This window comes from Leopardus geoffroyi, chromosome A2 (genome assembly GCF_018350155.1).
Source record: "Leopardus geoffroyi isolate Oge1 chromosome A2, O.geoffroyi_Oge1_pat1.0, whole genome shotgun sequence".
In the NCBI taxonomy this organism is placed as follows: Eukaryota; Metazoa; Chordata; class Mammalia; order Carnivora; family Felidae; genus Leopardus; species Leopardus geoffroyi.
The window spans coordinates 14,617,815-14,640,729 of record NC_059331.1 but is presented as its reverse complement, the minus strand read 5'-3'; the positions used below and the strand labels follow the sequence as shown (position 1 = coordinate 14,640,729).

General features: G+C 47.3%; 1 protein-coding gene across 2 annotated transcripts in view; it reads left to right on the top strand.

The window, feature by feature from the left end:
• PBX4 (PBX homeobox 4) overlaps positions 1 to 22,915 on the top strand; it is a 44,439-nt gene that overhangs the window by 11,960 nt on the left and 9,564 nt on the right. For both annotated transcript variants that reach the window (XM_045492564.1, XM_045492565.1), the window contains one exon: positions 8,323 to 8,396. In XM_045492564.1, coding sequence (XP_045348520.1) covers positions 8,323 to 8,396 — 74 coding nt within the window. The remainder of the gene's footprint in view (positions 1 to 8,322; positions 8,397 to 22,915) is intronic.

Sequence of the window (22,915 nt, the reverse complement as noted above, 5' to 3'; positions counted from 1 at the left end):
ACCCAGGCGCCCCTTAAAGAATTTTTTAAAAGTAAGCCTAGCGGTTTGAAACAACATTTGTGATCTCAGTTTCCATGGGTCAGGAATCTGGGCACAGCTGAGCTGGGACCTCTGCTCAGGGTCTCCCAAGGCTATAGTCAAGATGCTGGCTGGGCTGTGGTCCTGTCTGGAGCTTAGGGTTCTCTTCCATCTTGTGGGATTGTTGGCAGAATTCAGTTCCTTGCAGTTATGGGACTGAGGTTCCTGTTCTCTTGCTAGCTGACAGCCGGGGCTACCTGTAGTTCTGCCACCAGCTCTCACCACATGGCAGCTGGCTTCAGGGCCCACAGGTGATGCTGTCTAGTCCGCTTAGATGGAGCTGTAGATAATGTAACATAAGCATGGGAAAGACTGTATCATCATCTTTGCCACTTTGCAAGTCACAGGTTCTGCCCGAACAAGGAAAGAGGATTATACTCATTGGGAGTCACCTTCAGAATGTCCATCACATAAGTTCATCCCCTTTGGTAATGCTGTGAATGTGCTGGACTGTCCCCACTTTATTTACATCGTCATTGATGGTTTGCTGTCAGCTGCTTGATCACCTCTAGGCCAAGGTCATGCCCAAAGCTTAGACATTTGTTTACTTTTCATAATAAACCACAAAAACTCCTGTGAAATTACTTTGTGTGCATTATAAGGTACTTTAGGGGTGCCTGCCTGGGTGGCTCAGTCAGTTGAGCCGTCTGACTTTGGCTCAGGTCATGATCTTGTGGTTCATGAGTTCAAGCCCCACGTTGGGGGTACACCTCAGAGCCTGGAGCCTGCTTCAGATTCTGTGTGTCTCTTTCTCTGCCCCTGCCCCACCCCCTCAAAAATAAACATTAAAAAAAATTTTTTTTAAGTTACTTTATACCTGTATCTGCAATACGATGTTTTATTAAGCAGAAAACTGAGCTGGGGATAAACATTCCTGAAGTTCCCTTTAGGAAGCAGAACGGCTGACTTCATTTTCTTTCCTCGCATTTTTAGAATTACATTTACAGAAGATAACAAGCTCTAGCTGGAATCCATTTCATTAATGGTACTATTGCTTCCATAGAAGGAAAACATTCCAGGCTGCATATCCTGTGTGATCAGTTACCGTGCACTGCATAAGAAAGATTAATATTTGGGTTTAGATTTGCAGAAGATCAAATTTCAACCCCCACAAACATTTTCACATTTGAGGTTCGGAGACGGGGACCTGATTCCTGCACCCCAACTCTAGCCTTTTGAAAGGCATCCCACGGGGAGGGGGGAGTGCGTGGTGAATTTGGAAGGCACCTAGAAACAAGGAGGCTCCTGTAGACTGACGATGTAGGGAGCTGTGGCAGATGTCTGGCCTTCCTCGTAGCTTTCATCATGTTTGACTTCAGTCATGAAGTTACCAATTTTCAGGTACACTATCCAGCCTTGGCAGTGTCTTTTAATAATGGGTATTTAGATGATAGCATTACGAGATTTAAAGTCACAATAACAGCAAATGTTAAAACAGATGGCACGGTACTTCCTCAGAGTTCGCAGAAGTTTTGACACACAGACACACCATTACAATTACAATTATGCTCACTCTCTTGTGTTATCACATTCTCCCTCTAGACTGGCTGTTTGGTGTCTAAGCATGTGCAAGTGTCTCCTGTCTTTAACAACAAAGAACAACCACCAAAAACGTCCCTTGACTATCCCCCGCATCTTGATTTGTAGCTGGGATTTGTTTTATTTTTTTATTATTGTTTTTAATGTTTTATCCATTTATGAGACAGAGAGAGACGGAGTATGAGCAGGGGAGGGGCAGAGAGAGAGAGAGGGAGACACAGAAGCCAAAGCAGGCTCCAGGCTCCGAGCTGTCAGCACAGAGCCCGACGCGGGGCTTGAACTCACAGACCGTGAGATCATGCCCTGAGCCCAAGTCGGACGCTCAACCGACTGAGCCACCCAGGCGCCGCAGGGATTTGTTCTAATTAGTCAAGTTAAGATGACAGACATAGAGACAACTTTGAAAGAAGTTTATTACTTACAGTTCCCCAGGGGAGGAGGCAGGGCCATACTGGGAAGCACCCAAGTCCGTCAGGAGAAAGAAGGAGTGCAGGGAAAGCATGGCTCAGAATCTTTAGTGTGATTTCCAAGGGAAGGAATGGGCAAACCAGGGCAGGTGAGTTTGAGCAAGTTTAAGATTGGGCAGTGTAGGGGCGCCTGGGTGGCGCAGTCAGTTAAGCTTCCGACTTCAGCCAGGTCACAATCTCGCGGTCCGTGAGTTCGAGCCCCGCGTCCGGCTCTGGGCTGATGGCTCAGAGCCTGGAGCCTGTTTCCAATTCTGTGTCTCCCTCTCTCTCTGCCCCTCCCCCATTCATGCTCTCTCTCTGTCCCAAAAATAAATAAACGTTGAAAAAAAAAAAAAGATTGGGCAATGTAAATACTTATGGCGGGCTCTGGGCGATAGCAGCGGTCGCTAATTGTTAGCTGGCCATCTGGAAATTTAGGGCAGGAGGAGTGTTGGCCGGTGCTGAGAGGTAGATAAAGAAGGTGGTTAGGCATATGGGCTTAGGATTTGGATTTGCAGGAAAGGCGTGCTCTCAGGCAAGCTGTTTGGTATATCTGGAATTAGCTAGTGCTGGGAGGGACAGTTTCTCCCGGCCCCAGGATGTCAAAGCATCATAAAATACAGAAGAAAAACAAAACATACTGCACACCTTTTCTTTAAACACCTCCTGCGTTTCTTTACTCTCTTTTATTTGAGGTTGCTGCTTCTACTTCCTCTTCTCCACCCATTCTCTCCCAACCTTCTCCCTCTGCTGAGTCATTGATGACCTCCTTGTGGCTAAATCCAAGGTCTCTTCTGGATTCTTCTATTGCTTTTCCTCTAAGAAGTATTTCTCACAGATTGCTCTTTTCTCCTGGAAACTGTTTTTCTTGGTTCCTCCTCACTGGCAATTCGGTCCCCGTCTTTTCTGCAGGCTTTTCTCTGCTTGACTTCTAGAAGTCCACGGGCCTGGGTCTGGGGCATGGACTCCTTTCTCTCTACCCCTTATGATGCTTTCCTCAAATCTTGTGGCTTAAAGTGCCACCTCTATGCCCAGGACTCCCCATCTTTATATTGCTTATCTCCAACCTTGAGGCCATGTCCATGTGCCTGGCTACCTATCTGATACCTCCTCTTGGGTAGCTCCTAGCAATCTCAAGTGTAACCCGATCAAAGCACAGCTCTGCTTTCCAGACCCTTCTTCCCTAAACCTGCTGCCTTCCAGTCTCCCCTGTGGCAGTTAATGGTGTCTCCTTTCATGCAAAAGCTAGTAGTAGTCATCCTTGAATCTCCTCTTTCCCCCAATCCCACACCAGTTTATCAGGAGGTCCTGTTGATTTCATTGCTGTAGTCAGAGACCTGCCTATTTTTTTTTTTTATTAAAAAAATTTTTTTTTTCAACGTTTATTTATTTTTGGGACAGAGAGAGACAGAGCATGAACGGGGGAGGGGCAGAGAGAGAGGGAGACACAGAATCGGAAACAGGCTCCAGGCTCTGAGCCATCAGCCCAGAGCCCGACGCGGGGCTCGAACTCACGAACCGCGAGATCGTGACCTGGCTGAAGTCGGACGCTTAACCGACTGCGCCACCCAGGCGCCCCATGCCTATTTTTTTTAAAGTAGTCTCCATGCCCAACATGGGGCTCAAACTCAGGACGCCGAGATGGAGTTGCATGCTTCACTGACTGAGCCAGCCAGGCAGCCCAAGATCTATCTGCATTTTATGTCTAGTACCATAACTAAACTAAGCCAGCAGTATTTCTGGACTATTCCAGCTGTAGTAGCCTTCAGACTAGCATTCCACCCCTTGCCTTCCATTCTGGTCTCAGAGCAGCCGCGGTGATCTTTTAAAAATGCAGTTCACTTTGGGGCGCCTGGGTGGCGCAGTCGGTTAAGCGTCCGACTTCAGCCAGGTCACGATCTCACGGTCCGGGAGTTCGAGCCCCGCGTCGGGCTCTGGGCTGATGGCTCGGAGCCTGGAGCCTGTTTCTGATTCTGTGTCTCCCTCTCTCTCTGCCCCTCCCCCGTTCATGCTCTGTCTCTCTCTGTCCCAAAAATAAATAAACGTTGAAAAAAAAATAAAAATAAAAATGCAGTTCACTTGAAGATAGGCAATAGATCGATGGAATAGAGTTGAAAATGCAGAAATAAACCCATATATATATATATATATATATATATATATATATATATATATGGCCAATTGATTTTCTACAAGGGTGCTAAGACCGTTGAGTGGGGAAGGAATGGTGTCTTCAACAAATGGTCTGGAAAAGTGGATCTGCACATGGAAAGGAATTAATTTGATGGGGTCAGTCATAAGCATCTGACTTTGGATCAGGCCATGATTTCATGGTTTGTGGGTTTGAGCCCCCTACTGGGGTCTGCTCTGACAGCTCCAAGTCTGCTTCAGATTCTCTATCTCCCTCTCTCTCAGCTCCTCTCTCTCTCCCAAAAGTAAACAAACAAACAAAAAATAGGAATGCATTTGAACCCTTACCTAACACCGTATACAAAAATGAAATGGATCAAATACCTAAGTGTAAGGCCCTGTAAAACTCTTAGAAGAAAACATAGGCATAAATCTTAATAACCTTGAATTAAGTAACGGTTTTTTAGATATGCCTAAAGCACAAGCAACAAAAGAATGGATAAGTTGGATTTCACTAAATGAAAAACTTTTGTGCTTCCAACGACACTATCAAGAAAGTAAAAAGACAACTCACAGAATGCGAGAAAAAACTTGCAAATCATATATTAAGAGTCTATGGGGCGCCTGGGTGGCGCAGTCAGTTAAGCGTCCGACTTCAGCCAGGTCACAATCTTGCGGTCCGTGAGTTCGAGCCCCACGTCGGGCTCTGGGCTGATGGCTCAGAGCCTGGAGCCTGTTTCCGATTCTGTGTCTCCCTCTCTCTCTGCCCCTCCCCCGTTCATGCTCTGTCTCTCTCTGTCCCAAAAATAAATAAACGTTGAAAAAAAAAAATTAAAAAAAAAAAAAAGAGTCTAGTATCCAGGAAATATAAAGAACACTTACAACTCAACAATAAAAAGGACATCACCCAATTAAAGAATGAGCAAAGAATTTGAATAGACATTTCCCCAAAAAAGAATGGCCGATGAACACCTGAAAAGATGCTCGATGTCATTAGTCTTTAGAGAAATATAAATCAAAACCATAATGAGATACTGCCTCACACTCCCTGGTGTGGCTATAGTAAAAAAGACAATAATGAGTTTGGGTGAGGTTGCGGAGAAATTAGAATCTTAATTAGTTGCTGATGAGAATGGAAAATGGTGCAGCCACTTTATAAAATTTTGGCATTTCCTTGCGGCGCCTGAGTAGATCTGTCGGTTAAGTGTCAAGCTCTTTTTTTTTATTAACGTTTGTTTATTTTTGAGAGAGAACACGCGAGAGTGGGGGGAGCAGAGAGGAAGGGGGACAGAGGATCCAAAGTGGGCTCTGTGCTGACAGCAGGAGCCTGACATGGGCCTTGAACTGTGAGATCATGACCTGAGCTGAAGTCAGACGCTTAACCCCCTGAGCCACCCAGGCACCTCTAAGTGTCCAACTCTTGATTTTGGCTCATGGTTCATGATCGAGCCCTGCATCAGGCCCTGCACTTGACAGCATAGAGTCTGCTTGAGATTCTCTTTCTCCCCTTCTCTCTGCCCCTCCCCTGCTCTCTCTCTCTCAAAAATAAATAAGTAAACATTAAAAAAAAAGTTTGGCATTTTTTCAAAAGGTTAAACAGTTATCATATGACTCAGCAATTCTCCCTAGACACACGCTCACATAAAAACTTATGCGTGAATGTTCATAGCAGAATTATTCATAATAGCCAAAAGTGGAAACAACCCAAGAGTGCATCAATTGATAAATGGACAAACAAAAGTTATTCATACAATGGAATATTATTTGGCCTTAAAAAGGGATGAAGCAGTGATACACAAAAACTTGGAAGAACCATGAAAACATGCTATGGGAAAGGCAGATAAGGTCCCATACTCTGTGATTCCATTTATATGAAATGTCCAGGAGACATTTGTCCAGAGACATACCGATAGAGACCAAAAGATTGGTGGTTGCTGGGTGAGAGGAGAGGAGAATGGGGAATGACTGCTAATGGGAACAGGATTTCTTCAGGGGGGTGGTGACAGTGTTGTGGAAATAGACAGTGGTGATGATTAAACATTGTGAATTTCCGAAAAGCCACTGAATTGTTATTTATTTTTTTAAATGTTTGTTTGTTTTTGAGAGAGACAGAGACTGAGTGTGAGCCAGGGAGGGGCAGAGAGAGAGGGGGAGACACAGAATCCGAAGTAGGCTCCAGGCTCCAAGCTGTCAGCACAGAGCCTGACACGGGGCTCGAACTCACGAACAGTGAGATCATGACCTGAGCTGAAGTCGGACACCTAACCGACTGAGCCACTCAAGCACCCCAAAACTTTTTTTTTAATGTTTATTTTTGAAAAGGGAGAGAGAGAGAGAGAATAGAAGAGGGGCAGAGAGAGAGAGAGAGGGAGACAAAGAATCCGAAGCAAGCTCCAGGCTCTGAGCTGTCAGCACAGAGCCCGCTGCGGGGCTTCAACTCACAAGCTGTGAGATCATGACCTGAGCTGAAGTCGGGCCGCCTTCCTTCTGGAGGCCACAGGGGAAGAGTCCATTTCCTTGCCTTTTCCAGCTTGTTGAAGCCACCTGCATTTCTTGGCTTGTAGTTTTCTTCCTCTGTCTTCGGAGCCAACAGCATAGTGTCTCTGACTCCGTGTCACTGTATCTCTCTCTGAACACAGCTAGAAGAGGTTGTCCACTTTTAAGGACTTGTGTGATTAGATTGGGCCCATCTGGGTAATCCAGGCTAATCTCCCCATCTCAAGGTCCTTAACCTTAATCACAGCCACAGAGTTCTTTTTCCAGTGTAACATATTCTGAGGATTAGCACATGGACATCTTTGGGAGCCATTCTTCTGCCAACCACCATTCCCATCACCAGGAACAAAAGCCAGAGTTGTTCCCCTGACTGACAAGGCTCTTCTAGGTGACTCCCCCTTGCCTAACTTCACCTCCTGGCTCTCTCCCTCACCCCTTACTCCACAGCATCCTGGTCTCTTAAAAAGCCAAGCGTGTTCTCACTTAGCCTTTGCACTGGCTGGTTCCTCAATCTAAATTATTACTCTCTTCAGCCTCTCGTTTCCTGCCTGACTGCTTGTCATTCTGATCTCAGCATTGAGGTCACATCAGAGACATTCAAACTCCAGTAAGCCTTCTACCCATCACTCTAGTCTGTTGCCACAATGCACCTGCTGTGGCTCGTGGTTATCTCGTTTGTGTGTGCGTTTGGTGTCTCTCACTCCCTCCCTCTTAACTGCCATGCGGGTAGGAACCTCATCTGTCTGTGTCTGTGACACTGGAATGGTGTATGGCACATAGAGGCTGCTCAGTAAACACCAACTAAGTTAACATCTCAGGACACTGGGGTAGGATGGCTGGCATTTCTGCTTATGCATCAAAGTGCCAGGACAGGGCAATAGTGTGAACACAGCTTTGAAATCACTGGATCTTGCAAGTTCGTAGGGTTGTTGTTGTTTTTTTTTGTTTTTTTTTTTGTTTTGTTCTTTTTTTAATGTTTGTTTTGAGAGAGAGAGAGCACAGCAGGGGAGAGGGGCAGAGAGATAGGGAGAGACAGAGAATCCCAAGCAGGCTCTGTGCACCACACTGAGCCTGACATGGGGCTCGATCCCATAACAGTGAGATCATGACCTGAGCCGAAATCAAGAGGCGGATGCTTAACCTACCGAGCCACCCACGTGCCCCCAAAGTTCGTAGTCCTTGACAAGTTATTTGCATTATTTAAATTTGCATTGTTTAAAATTTTTCATGGAGGGGCACCTGAGTGGCTCAGGCGGTTGAGTGTCCGACTTCGGCTCAGGTCACAATCTTGAGTTTGAGTTCAAGCCCCACGTCAGGCTCACTGCTGCCAGCACAGAGCCTGCTTCAGGTCCTCTGTCCCCTCTGTCTCTGTCCCTTCCTCACTTGTGCTCTCTCTCTCAAAAATAAATAAACATTAAAAAAAAAAACACACATGTAAAGGAAATGTTTTGAATATTTGTGTATTGCTCCATTTGAATTTTACAAAATGAAAGTCGTAGGAAATGCTTTTGTACTGTCACTTCGTAAGAGCAATTTTCAACAGAACCGGCAGGGTCAATGTGAAAGATCTTTACTTCCCTGAACAGGATGACTCTTCTCTCTCTCACACTCTCTTCTGTTGTTTCCCTTTCAGAAAGCATGCCCTGAATTGCCATCGGATGAAGCCTGCTCTCTTCAGTGTGCTCTGTGAGATCAAGGAAAAGACAGGTAGGCCACTGAGAAGACTTTTTTTTTTTTTTTTTTTTTGTGGATCCAGGACCATGACAATCATGCGCCCTCTGATCTGGTCCTGACGCGGCCTGACGCATGTCATGGGCCGTCTTGCCTGTCACGTCTCTCTCTGGCAGTAGACGGTCCAGATGCGTCCTTTCTGTCTCATCAGTGCCCTGCTTTCTTGATGTATCCGTGTATCGCATGGATTAATTTTGCAGTTTGTAACTGGAGAGATAGTGTTGCCAATGAGTAACAAGCAGCTGCATTGTTCTTAAGGAAGACCTAAGAGGCACTGTGGCATTCCATTGTTTTGGAAAAGGAAAAGATGAGGGGCACCTGGGTGGCTCAGTCTGTTAAACACCCAACTCTTGATTTCAGCTCAGGCCACGATCTCACGGTTTGTGGGTTTGAGCCCTTCGTCGGGCTCTGTGCTGGCGGTGCAGAGCCTGCTTAGGATCCTCTGTCTCCCGTTCTATCTGCCCCTCCCCTACTCACTCTCTCAAAGTAAAAAAAGTTTTTTAAAGAAAAGATGATAGATTTAGAAAAGTAGAATACTAATGAGATTATTTGTTTTTGCTTTTTAATGTTTATTATTTTTTGAGAGAGAGACAGAGACAGAGAGCAAGCAGGGGAGGGACAGAGAGAGAGGGAGACACAGAGTTGGACGCAGGCTCCAGGCTCTGAGCTGTCAGCCCAGAGCCCAACGCGGGGCTTGAACTCACAGACTGTGAGACCATGACCTGAGCTGAAGCCGGCTGCCCAACTGCCTGAGCCACCCAGGCGTCCCTGATTTTAGTTGTTTTAAGTATTCAAAGTAATCCCCATGGAAGTCTTCTGCCACTGCCAGTCCTTTTGTTAAAAAAAAAAAAAGAAACATTTTATTTTGAATTAATTTTAGATTTGCGGAAAAGTTGAAAAATGGCAAGAGAGTTCTCCTATACCCTTCTCCCAGCCTCCTCTAACGTCAACACCTTGAGGACCGTAGCACAGTGATCAAAACCAGGACATTAACCTTGGTACAGTGTTCTTGCACTGACCAACAGACTGTATTCGGATTTCCCCAGTCTTTGCCCTGATGCCTTTTCTCTGGTCCACCCTCCCACATTGCATTTAGTCATCCTGTCTCCGTCTCCTTTGATCTGTGATGATTCCTCAGTCTTTATCATCTACAACCTTCACACTCTGAGAACTGCTCAGTCATTTGGTGGGACTGACATTGGTGGGGAACCCTATTAGTTCAAAGAAATACTTCATGGGGCACCTGGGTGGTTCAATCGGTTAGGCATCCGACTTCAGCTCAGGTCATGATCTCACGGTTCATGAGTTCAAGCCCTGCATCAGGCTCTGTGCTGACAGCTCAGAGCCTGGAACCTGCCTCGGATTCTGTGTCTCCCTCTCTCTCTGCCCCTCCCCTGCTCATGCTCTGTCTCTGTCTCTCTCTCTCTCTAACATTAAAAAAAATTAGGGGCACCTGGGTGGCTTAGTTGGTTAAGCGTCCAACTTCAGCTCAGGTCATGATCTCACGGTTTGTGAGTTCGAGCCTTGCATCAGGCTTTGTGCTGACAGCTCAGAGTCTGGACCTTGCTTCAGATTCTGTGTGTCCCTCTCACTCTGACCCACCCTACTGTGCTCTATCTCTCTGTCTCTCAAAAATGAATAAACGTTAAAAAAAAAAAATTTGAATAGGGATGCCTGGGTGGCCCAGTCGGTTAAGCATCTGACTTCCTTCATGATCTCACAGTTCGTGGGTTTGAGCCCTGCGTCAGGCTCTGTGCTGACAGCTCGGAGCCTGGAGCCTGCTTCGGGTTCTGTGTTTCCCTCTCTCTCTCTGCCCCTTACGGGCCCATACTCTGTCTCTCCTTCAAAAATAAATGGACATTAAATTTTTTTTAATTAAACAAAACAAAACAAAGAAATATTTCATGATGGATCTTCATGGTATTGCTACCAACCCAGGTAATAGTCAACGGTTTCTCTGTTGTCTTTACCACCACTTTCCTTTTTCATAAAAGCCAGCCTGTGCTATGTTTCATCCCTGATTCCTTTACCTTTGAGTGCACTTTGTAACCCAGAAGCTATTATTCTGCTTGGCTTACAAAGCCCTTGTACTTTGAGTGGCCTCCATTTGTTCTCATAGGTTGCTTGTGTGTGTTTAACTTTTTATTTTGAAATAATCACAGATTTACAGAAATGTTCCAAGAACAGTGCAAATATATTTTCTTCCTGCACTGTTGCGGAATAAGTGGCTGCCATGATGCCCTGTGACCCCTGCACACTTACCTGAGTGTGTTTCCAATGAATAAGACATTCTCCTGTTTCCCCCCGGGGCCATCCCTTAGAGTCAGGGAATGACATTGATAACGCCACTAGCATAGAATCCTCAGACCTTATTTAAGCTTTTCAGTTGTCCCAGTAATGTCCTTTATAGAAAAGGATGCAGGCCAGGATCTCATGTTACATATCATGTCACTTTGGTCTTTTTCCATTTGTAACAAGCCTGTTTTTCCTTGGCTTTCATGACCTTGGCCGTCTAGAAGATCACAGGCAGACCCCTCCATTTGGGTTGATTTGATGTTTCCTCACAATTAGATTTCTGCTCCCGGTATCCGGAGTACTTTTACTTATTGTTTTTTAGGTCTTATTTTTGAGACAGCACAAGTGGGGGAGGGGGAGAGAGAGGGGGACAGAGGATCCCAAGCAGGCTCTGCGCTGACAGCAGCAAGCCCAACGTGGGGCTTAAACTCATGAACTGTGAGATCATGACCTGAGCCGAAGTCGGAGACTTAACCGACCGAGCCACCCAGGCGCCCCGGTACTTTTACATATTCAATCAGTTGTTCCTTGCCCCCCATGTATACCCAATCCTCCTCCCAAACTTGGACCCCTTTTCACCCCTCAGTCCCCACCATAAAAACAATTTTTAAAAGTAATTCCATCAACCGTGATGTCAGCAAGCTTTAGTTCTTGATGATGTTTATTCTGCCTGTGGGGTGCTGGAACTGAACAGGAAACCAGTTCTTGGGAGGTGTGCGGTCCGGGCACATCTTTTTTGCTCCGTCTGATTCTGTACGTGTGGACATGAGGGCAGCTGTCCGTCACGTTCAAACTCTGCAGTTTCAAGAGAAAAAGACAGGACTGATACCTACTGCCACCAGGACAAGCTGAGGTGTCCGTTTTAAACCATGCTATCACCTGTCCCATCCTTCCAGTCTGCAGAGGTCATGCTTGGGGCTTTTGACTTACCCTAGGCTGAGTCCCAAGGAGGCCATGGGGCTCAGAGCATAAGCCACACACATCAGATCTGGGCATTCTTCAGAAAATCAGGCTTCCTTTCCACCAACTGGCTCAAACATTGGGGTGCGTAATGCATTTGGGGACATGGTTGCACGTGAATGGGGCAGCCCTGCTCAACCTGGGAAAGTGCAAGCTATCTGCAGTTGCCACGAGCCGGGCTCCACATGGTCTGGCTGGATTGTCAAGTTCAGTGTGGCCAAATCTCTCTTCTCATGATTAGGAAGTGCAGCCGTGGGATCACTGTGCGTCCAACATGTGAGTGGCAGGAAAGTAAACAAGATCTCAGTTCTGCTTCAGCTTCTCCCAACCTTGGGACAGGAACGACCCAGTATTAGCCCAAAGAAAACCGTTCAGTGTCCTGATGCCGCACACTGGCACCAGTGGGTCACCACGTTATTGGTGATCCTGAGAGCCAGGCCTTCTGGGACTCCTCCTGCAGGGACAGAGCATGACTGTTTCTTGGTTTAACCCACATTCCTCACATTCCCCTCTGGCTGAAGTCTGCAAGAGGCCTTTAGGGTAAAGACAAAAACTGTGCAGAGCATTTGTTTATTTACTTATTTTTTATTAATATATTTTTAATGTTTATTTATTCTTGAGAGAGAGGGAGAAAGAGCATGAGCAGGAGAGGGTCAGAGAGAGAGGGAGACACAGAATCTGAAGCAGGCTCCAGGCCCTGAGCTGCCAGCACAGAGCCTGACACGGGGCTCGAACTCACGACCTGTGAGATCATGACCTGAGCGGAACTCAGACGCTTGACTGACTGAGCCACCCAGGCGCCACTTGTGCAGAGCGTTTAAAGCCCAGTAGGCATTGATGGAGTATGGGTTGCAGTCAGTCAGCTCTGAGCTTCCTGGCATTATCTCCTGAACCTTCTAGCAGCTCAGAGCAGACGCTGACTCTCCTCTTGTTTTATGGATGATCAGAGTGAACCTCTGGAGAGAACAGGTCGCACCCCAGTAACCCACAGCCGGGCTGTGTGCCCCCCTTCCACACCCTGTCCTGGCTCAGAAAGGGAACCCGTCCTGTGCCTCACAGCCTGCACCCACCAGTTCCAAGTGCCGTCTGTGCGTCGCTGGTCTCACTGCGTCCATGACGGCTCTGGGGCTTTGCCATCTGTCTCCTCCAGTGAGCGCGGGGCCTAGGATGCGCTGCGTTCTAGGACTGTCCTTAGGTTTTTGTTGAATGGAGAACTGTTCCTGGTGACTGATACCTATGAATTGAAATCCTTTTCATCCTGTTCATTTTATGAGGTTCGGGAAGATTGAGTGCCTGGGGCCTGACTTCGTATCATCCTGAAGAGAAAGCCATCCTCTGTGTAAACCCTGTGTTGGCAGACGTTCCTGGAAGCACTGCCTCACTTCCTCACTGCCTCCCACTGTCTCCTCTGGCCTGTGGGAGGGACGTTGGCACATCTTCCAGGTCAGGGGTGTCTGGGTGTCCCTCCCTGCAGAGGCCTCTGAACACCAGCAACACCCTAGGAGTGTGCCGTCCTTCCCGAATCCTTCCCTTGAGACAGCCGTTGTTCTTGGTGTCGAGAGGAGCTGTCCTAAGAGAACAAAATAAACCGTATTTAGAGAATTTTGAATCCAGCTGAGAGGACCAAATACTAGCCCAGTCCCTTTCCTGAAACCCTTGGGGCTAGATGCTTTACAGGATTCAGAGTTGTTTGGATTTAGGCACCGTTGTGTTGATGACTTCTGGGGCAGAGCCTGCATTCCAAAGGTGACATTTAGCACCAGACAGGAACATTCTTACACCCTGGTTGGGTCAGGCTTTGCCTCCAAGTGAACTTGAGTGCCAACTTCTGTAAAAGCATTTGGACCTTGGATGGTGGATGGGCGGGCAACTTAGACCCCGTGTGCATAGGAAGTGCCCTGAAAAGCCACCTGGAATGCTGGGCGGTTCACTCAGAGAGGCCTGTTTTATCTTCTCAGTGCTGTCACTGTCCCCTGTGCTGGTCTCAAGCGCATGTCTATACCTTGGTCAGTTCTTACTGTCTGCTGAGGAATGAGAAGTCCCAGAGACCCGGCTTGGCCAGACTTGCTTTGGGCCAAGGAACCCTCTCTGTGCTGCGAGAGCACACACAGCTGCCTTTCAGAGCAGTAAATGGAAATAACACATAACATAAGGGAACTCGCTGTTATTTCCTGACCACTGTTCATTGGCCTGGCTAGGAGCTGTCAGGCTCAAGTAACCCAGCAGGTTTTATTTTGTTTATTGGTTTTTTTTTTTTTTAATGTTTATTTATTTTTGAGAGAGAGAAAGTGGGGCAGGGGCAGAGAGATGGGGACAGAGGATCCAAAGCAGGCTCTGCGTTAACAGCAGCAAGCCCAACGCAGGGCTCGAACTCACAAATGAACTCGCGAACCGTGAGATCATGACCTGAGCCGAAGTTGGATACTCAACCGACTGAGCCGCCCAGGCGCCCCCAGCCCAGGAGGTTTTTTTTACCTTTGTTCCCCTTCCTCATCACCTAGTCCGGTCTGTTGCAATTGTGCAAATTCATGATCTGTAGGTCCAGCCTTATGGTTGGGTTTATCCCAACAATAATTATTCTTTAGGCCATTATCAATTACGCTCTAGTGTGACTTCATCTGGAACTCCAATCCCTTTTCTGATTGGCTGTACCCGAGGCTGAGTCTCATGTACGTTTCCTTACAGCTGTGCTAAGAGTGGATCTCCTAGAGCTGGGGAGTTACTTGGAGTGTCCTTTTCTGGTCCCCCAGTTTCAGGGCGACTTGTGAATCAAGCCTCTGATTTCTTTTTTGAATTTTTAAAGCTTATTTATTTATTTTGAGAGACAGAGATAGTGCAAGCAGGGGAAGGGCAGAGGGAGAGGGAGAGAGAGAATCCCAAGCAGGCTCTGCACGGTCAGCACAGAGCTGGATGTGGGGCTCGAACTCATGAACCGTGAAATCAAGACCTGAGCCGAAACCAAGAGTCAGATGCTTAACCCACTGAGCCACCCAGGCGCCCCACCTCTGATATTTTTTTTAAAGTAAGCTCTATGCCCAACATGGGGCTTAAACTCACAACTGCATGTTCTACCAACTGAGCCAGCCAGGCGCCCCTGGCCTCTGATTGTAATCAGCCTGTCTCTCGGGTGCTGCTATAGACCGGAGCTGTGGTCCTTCCCATGCACCAGCCTCTTACAGCAGGGAGCTATATACGTTTGAATTAATTCAAATTAAATATAATTAAAGAAGGAATTTCTCAGCCATACTGGCCACATTTCAAGTGCTCAGTAGCCACATGTGGCTGGTGGCTCTCATTAGACAGCATAAGTCTAAAATAGTGGAAAGTTCTATTGGACAGATAGGTGACTAGTATATACAAATATATAAATATACACATCAAGGGTTATGAAAAAAAAAAAAAAAAAAAAAACAGTGTCCATGATGACAATGTGGACCAACCTTGGAAACTTTATGCTCAGTGAGAGAAGCCAGACACAAAGACCATATATTGTATGATTCCATTTATATGAAATATCCAGAATAGGCAGAAAGAGATTAGCAGCTGCCAGGAGCTAAGGGGCAGGGGAGCAGGGAATGACAATGACTGCTAATGAGGGCAGAGTTTCTTTTTGAAGTGATGAAGATGTTAGGTAGTGGTGATGGCTACACAACCTTATGAATGTACTGAAAAGCACTAAATTATTCACTTATTTTATTTTTTTAAGTAGGCTTTATGCCCAGTGGAGAATCCAATGTGGGGCTTGAACTCACAACTCTGAGATCAAGACCTGAACTGAGATCAAGAGTCAGATGCTTATAACCGACTGAGCCACCCAGGTGCCCCAAATTGCTCACTTTAATTGGGTGGGTGCAGTTGGTTAAGCATCTGACTTCGGCTCAGGTCATGATCTCACAGGTCCCGCGCTGGGCTCTGTGCTGACAGTGTAGCGCCTGGAGCCTGCTTAGGATTCTGTGTCTCCCTCCCCTCTCTGCCCCTCCCTTGCTCATGCTCTCTCTCTCTCTCTCTCTCTCTCTCAAAATAAATAAATATTAAAAAAAATTTTTTTTTATGGGTGGATCGTATGTCACATGAATTCCATCTCTGTAAAGCTGTTATAAAAACAGCTTGGGGCACCTGTTTGGCTCAGTCAGTGGAATATGTAACTCTTGATCTCGGGGTTGTAGGTTTGAGCCCCACAGTGGGTGTGGAAATTATTTTAAAATAATAAAAATCTTAAAAAAACAACCAACCAGCTCAGGAACTAAAGCGTTTTGATTGCTGGTGCACCTACAATAAAGAATGAGCCAGGAGCTTTAAAACCTTATGTAAAGACACAGATTCTTGTGAAACAGCATTACTTACAGAATCTTTTACCCTGTTCAGGTGTTTTCTTAGGGCGTGGCCATTGACTAAAATGATCTTGTGGTTTTGTTTCTGGTTTGTTTCCTGTTCCCGACTTGGAACGCCAGCCCCTAAAACACAGGCGTGCCCACAGTGCAGCCCAGTCCTGTCAGGGTCTTGGCTCAGAGTAGCTATCAGTAGACGTGGTGATGGCATGAGAATGACCAATCTTTTTTGACAAAAAATACTCCTTTATAAATACTTAGAACTTGCTTAACATCAGTTCCTGGGATAATTCCCTTTAGGGTAATTAGGGCATTGGCTGGTCTGAAAACCTGATTCCAGTCTGGAAAATTGGATAGGACTTGGTTGATGTGCGGGCTGGTCACCTCCCTATACAGGACACGGCAAAATAAAGGTCACAGCTTGGGTGACGGTAGCCCAGCTTTGGAATTTTCTAGGCCTTTCCCAATGGCTCACGTTGTTCAGTTAGGGTTGGAGCATTTCTTTGGATGGGAAATGAGATCATTGGGGTGCCTTGGTAGCTCAGTCGGTTGAGCATCCGACTCTTGATTTTGGCTCAGATCATGATCTCATAGTTTGTGACATCGAGCCTCGCATAGGGTTCTGTGCTCACAGTACTGAGATGGCTTGGGATTCTCTTTCTCCCTCTCTCTCTCTGCCCCTCCCCCTCTCATGTTTCTTCTCTCTTTCTCGCTCTTTCTCAAAATAAACTTAAAAAAAATAATAAAATGATAAACAGATGAAATTGTTTAATGTAGACAGAAATCATCAGTAAGTGTTTTTTTAGCTGTTGCTGTTAAATGTTCTCAAAGCCCTGTCATTATAGGAGAGCACGGACCAATTTTCTACACCTTTTACCTGGCCGTGTTGTATATTACAGCATTTTGCTGTCTTTTCCTTTTGCCTGTTGCAACGAAGACATGCAACGAAGACAAACCTAAATAAGCTGCATATCATTTTTACTTCATATAGTAGTAGTTTATTACAGAACTGCAGAGTTTTAATAAATGCATAAATATAGTGAAATGAAAATTAATTTGCATATTTGGTTGAGGTTTAAGCACTTAGGTTGCGATGTATTTAAAAAAAAAATTTTAACGTTTATTTATTTTTGAGACAGAGACAGAGCATGAGCAGGGGAGGGGCAGAGAGAAAGGGAGACACAGAACCCGAAGCAGGCTCCAGGCTCTGAGCTGTCAGCACAGAGCCCGACGCGGGGCTCGAACTCACGGACCGTGAGATCACGACCACAGCCAAAGTCAGATGCCCAACCGACCGAGCCACCCAGGTGCCCTGGTTGTGATGTATGTTAGTTAAAGATTTATTAGAAATGGTGGGAGTTTGCATAACGTACTTCCTCAATTTGGTAACTATCTAGTGTGTGTGGCAGTCATGATTTCAGATGAGTGTTTGTTAAAGGGATATTCTCCATAAGGTCCTATAAGACTGAGAAAGTTCAGGGACTTACAACAAGGGTTTATCTCGAGTGCTGCTTAAATGAGCTGCCCTAGGATACATCGCCTGACAAGTAAATGCAGACAGGTCTCAATACCAACAGGCTGTGTTTGAAAGTGTCCTCACTTAGAGTGAAGAACTCAGGGCCATTATCCCCAGGAAATAAGAATATAAAAGGGCCCTTGGAAGAGTAGTGTGAGGGGCAAACTGTGTCAGATGGTTAGAATGCCATTGTTCAATGAAGAACCAACCTGGAATTTGGTTTGGGGTGGGATGGAGGATGAAAAGGGCATTGTTGGTGAGTCCCTGGGCCACTGCAGGGACACAGGGACATCCTTCAGCCTTTGAATTGGTCACATCTCCCATCCTTACCTTGCCTATCTGTCCCTCCCAGACTCCTGGTCTCATCCTCTCCACCGGCACCTGAGGACAGAGCCGAGGAGAGGCCTCCTTGCCCGTGTCTGACTTGAAGGAGTGCTTCTAAGGGGTCCCCAGTAAGTCCAAGTGTGCTTTGTGGTCTGACGAGATGCTTGTTAGCAGCTTAAGGAGGGTTCTTTCTATTCATGGTTTGCTAAGGTTGCTTTTTTTAAAGATTTTATTTTGGGGGTGCCTGGGTGACTCAATTGGTTGAATGTCTGACTCTTGATTTCAGCTCAGGTCATGATCCCAGGGTCAAGGGATCAAGCCCCACGTCGGGCTCTGCGCTGGGCATGGAGCCTGCTTGGGGTTCTCTCTCTCTCTCTCTCTCTCTCTCTCTCTCTCTCTCCTGCTCCTCTACCCCGCTCTCTCTCTCCCTCTCTCTCTCTCAAAAAAAAAAAAGAAATAATAATAATAATGGGTTTATTTTTAAGCAATCTCTCCACCCAATGTGGGGCTCAAACTTACAACACTGAGATCAAGAGTCACATGCTCCACCAGCTGAGCCAAAACGAGGCCACCCCAGTTTGCCAAGGGTTTTTATCATTAGTAAGTATTGTTTTAGTTGATTTTTTTTTCTTTTTGTATCTTTTGAGTTATTTTCCTCCTTTAGGTTGCTGTGATGATTTACATTGGTAGATTTTCATTTACACTGATTATTTACACGGACACAGTTTGAAAGCACCCGGATGCAGAGGTAAAGCTTCTTGGCTCTGATTTGTATATTTATGCATGTACATGTACATGGATGCTGCTGGCTTCAGGTTGCTGGTCATTTAGTCAGACATCTGGCTGTCTGTACATGAATGAGGCTGGGTCGTGACTTCCTTATGAGCTCCTGTCTTGAGGTCTCCATACAGGGAGTGTGGCTTCTCCTGGGTCTCTTCTCTGAAGCAGTTTGTTGAAGGAAAGGGGGTCTGTCTTCCTGGAGAGCCTGGTAGCCATAAAATGGCCTGGTAGCCTGGGGGGAGAGATTTCTTCGCACAAGTTCCTATTTCTGGAACGTGATTCTGTGAAGCCAGGCATGTTCCAAGGAGCAGACAGGACAGTGATGGCCTTTAGTGAGCTGGGTAGTTTCACACAACGATAATAGAGGCAGACGTACAGCTTCAGGGCTGTGGCCTCTACACCTCGACCGGGTGGGCCTCTACCTGCCTGATGGCACACCTTCCCTTCCTTGCTGGGAAGGGGTCTGAGAGGGCAGGCAGAGCTTGGTGTTCCTGGCCAGGCTGGAGCTGAGTGGGTGAGGGGAGCAAGCAGCAACGGAGAAGGTCAGGAGCTTCTCAGGGCCGGATTCGGAAGGGTGTGGGGGGCTCGGGTTCTCTAAGAAGAGTCAGGCCACCTCCTGCTCTCGCCCGCTCACCTTCCTTCAGTGTGTGGGTGTGTTCTCAAGATTCTGGGGCTCAAGACCGTAACCCTGACGTCCCAACACCAGGCTTGGGCTTTCTTTCATCAAAAGGCTCCTCAGAAAGCCGTTCGATTGCCGCCTCTCTCTCGGCTTTGGTGCATCTTTCAGTTGCACATTGTCAGCTTCAGCCGGCCAGCCGGCGGGCGGTGGAGACCCCACTGTGTGGGAGTGGGGGGCAGGCTTCTGAGGGTCTAGGGCCCTTCCCATTGAGGGCAGCAGGGGGGAAGCCCGCATCCTGGAAGGCTCCAGGCCAGGCCTGTCCTGCGTCACCCCATCCCATCGGGTGCTCAGGGAGAGCTGTGACCATTTACTCATTTATACGTTTACAGGGTGACACAGTCACAGCCATGTGGTCAGGCCACTTAGGGGCATCGGCGGCCTCTGGGGCTCAGCTCATGGGTTAGACTGCCTCCCACAGGGGTATGGGTCCCGGAGACGGCTCTGCCCAGACTCCCACCCTGGCCCGGGAGGAAGCTGCTACACAGTTTTGCTGCCAAGCCAGAGCACTCCTGAATGGGCGAAGGGCTGGGCAAGCAGTATGGGGGCGTCACGGTGAAGGAGGCTTCCCCTCTGAGCCTTCCGTCTCCCCCAGCAGCCATATGTTTGTTCTATTAAGGAGAGAAAAATAAAAACAACTTGGGATCACGTTCCTGTCTTAGTCTGCTTGGGGTGGCTTAAACAACAGACATTTATTTTCTCACAATTCTGGAGTCTGGAAGTCCAAGGTCAAGGTGCCAGCTGATTTGGTTCCTAGTGAGGGCCACTTCCAGGCCTGCAGACAGCCACCTTCTTCCCTGTTCCTCAGACTGAGGTTGGGGGAATGGGAGGGCTCTCTTCCTCTTCTCAGAAGGCCACAGGCCTAGGATGAGAGCATCCTCATTACACTCTTACAACCTCATTCAATTTTTTTTTTAAGTTCGTTTTATTTATTTATTTATTTATTTATTTATTTATTTATTTAGAGAGTGAGAGTGAGAAAGAGAGAGAGCGCAGGCAGAGAGACAGAGAGATAGAATCCCAAGCAGGCTCTGCAGTGCGGGCCTCACGAACCCTGAGATCATGACTTGAGTTGGATGCTTCGCCGACTGAGCCACCCAGACACCCCCCAACCTCGTTCAATCTTAATTACCTCCTCACAGGTCTTGTCTCCAAATACAGTCACTGTACAGTTCATTGTTTGATTCACTAGGGTTTTTATCACCTTCAGGAAGTTGGGAACAGAGGGAAATCTGGCAATTGGCTGGGGGGGTGGGGGGGCTGGTGTTGAGGGGCTTTATTTTAGGTCCTACCTCCTCTTCTAAGTTCCTCTGACAGACAGTGTCCCTGAGCTAAGCTCCTGGTCCCCAAGGCCTCCCAGGCACCAGTGGAGGGCCCTTGAGGGAGCTGAGAAGTAGTCTGAGATGCTCTGGAACAGGCTACGGGAATGATCTTGCTGTAATTGACGGTAATGAGTAGCTAATGACCCTAATTAGGCCCGTTGCGGTGCCCTGGGAGGACAGACGCTTGGTGCTGAGGGAGAGACAGAGCTGCACTGGAGGGGCAGCTGACGAAGGGCACAGGGCACTTTGCAAGCAGGTAAAGTGACAGCCAGACACATGTACTCTGCACAGCCATGTCCGCAGCTATAATTGGCGGTGGTGACCAAAGCGCGGGGTAACTTTTTTTTTTTTTTTTTTTTTTTGGTTTTGCTTTTACTCATTTGCAAAAATGATCGGCCTTAAAGAAATAAAGCTTGTAGTGTGTGATTGCTTACCAAAACAGCACCTCAGGGCGTATGCATGGTTAATACCACAAGGCCTGAGGTGTGACAGGCATGTTGTCTCCTTATTCATGGACATCTAGGTGCTTTCAGTTTTTCAAAAGTACAATATTCACCATTTGTACTTTTGTAGGTAGAGTATACACCTGTAGGTGTCAGTGTTCCTGTAGGACACGTTCTCAGAATAGTAATTTGGAGATCAAAGGATATGTCCTTTTTCTTTTTTTAATGTTTATTTATTTTTGACAGAGAGAGAGAGAGAGCGTGAACAGGGGAGGGGCAGAGAGAGAGAGAGAGAGACAGAATCCAAAGCAGGCTCCAGGCTCTGAGCTGTCAGCACAGAGCCCGATGCGGGGCTCAAACCCACAAACCGTGAGATCATGACCTGAGCCAAAGTCAGATGCTTAACCAACTGAGCCACCCAGGCGCCCCATCTATAGGTATGTATTGATGCAGTCGTTTTTGGAGCTGAGTTTTGAAATGCTGGTTAACATTGAAAAAGCACATTGAAAAGCACCTGGGTGGCTCAGTCGGTTGAGCATCTGACTTCGGCTCAGGTCATGATCTCACAGTTTGTGGGTTTGAGCCCCGTGTCGGGCTCTGTGCTGACAGCTCAGAGCTTGGAACCTGCTTCATGTTCTGTGTCTCCCTCTGTCTCTGCCCCTCCACCCCCTTCAAAAAAATAAACATTAAAAATACATACCTATAGATAGATGTGAGAAAAGGCTTGGGTATTCTCTGTAATTTGATAATTTTCATTTGAGAACAGCAAGCACCATGTTTTTGGTGTATTTTTAAAAATCTTCAGCACCTGGTGTGGTACCCAGCTTGTGATGGGCTCTTAGATGCTTGCTGTTGGGTAGATAAAAGAACATGAGAAAGATTGCCACACTCCCTGGATCAGCCCAGAGTCACACATACACGTGTGTGCACACGCACACATTTACCCTCACGTGCGCCCACACCTCTGTGTGCATGCACACGCCTTCACTAAACCTCATGCTCCAACCCTGTCCGCTCTTTTCCCTAATTCAGTTGAAGTCATAGTGGAAGAGGTGGAGATAGCCTCTCCACCATGGACGCCAGGACATGCTGGGGGTCCCCTGGGGAAGGATCGGGCCTTGTGTGTTCCTCTTGGCCCACTCCCGATCCCCTACCTGGGCCACGGGCACTGAGGGAGGAGCTGCGAAATAAACACGAGACAGGAGCGGTGTCCGTCGTGCCGACAAAGGGTGGTGTGCAGGGCCCAGCAGAGGAAAAGTTCACAAAGGTGAATCTGGAGAGATGTCAGGCAAGTCCATGAGTGCCTGGTGTCAGATTCCAGGTTTTACCTGTGGATGCCAGGGAGTTGTTGAGGTCTTCGAACCAAAGACTGGCACGATGAACACCGTGTTTGAAGGTGGTCAGCTTGCAGGTGTGCACGATGGATGGGACAGAGAGAGGGATTTTCTCAGCAGATCATGGAGGGCAGGGGAGGGGTCAGCACAGCAGGGCCCAGGAATGGCATTAAGGGAGGGGATGGATGGTGAGTTGATTGAGGAGGTGGAGTCCATAGGATTTGAAAAGGGACTGAGCAGGAGGGCCTCCATTATCTACTCTGGGCAAGGAGAGGTGAGGGGGGGAGGGGGGCAGGGCCTGTACAAAGACCAGGCAGTGCAGGTTAACTCTGCAAGAACCAGATGGCGGGTGTGTGCAGCCCTGTGAGCCCTGTCCTGGTTGAGCCCAGGAACTAAAATTCACCTCTGGTGCCTCTTGAACATCAAGTAAGATTATGAGAGAATTGGGTCTCCACTTCTCTAGTGGGGAACCGATGAAGGTGTCACTTTCCCCTCCGTGCTTTCAGAAAGCCCCCCA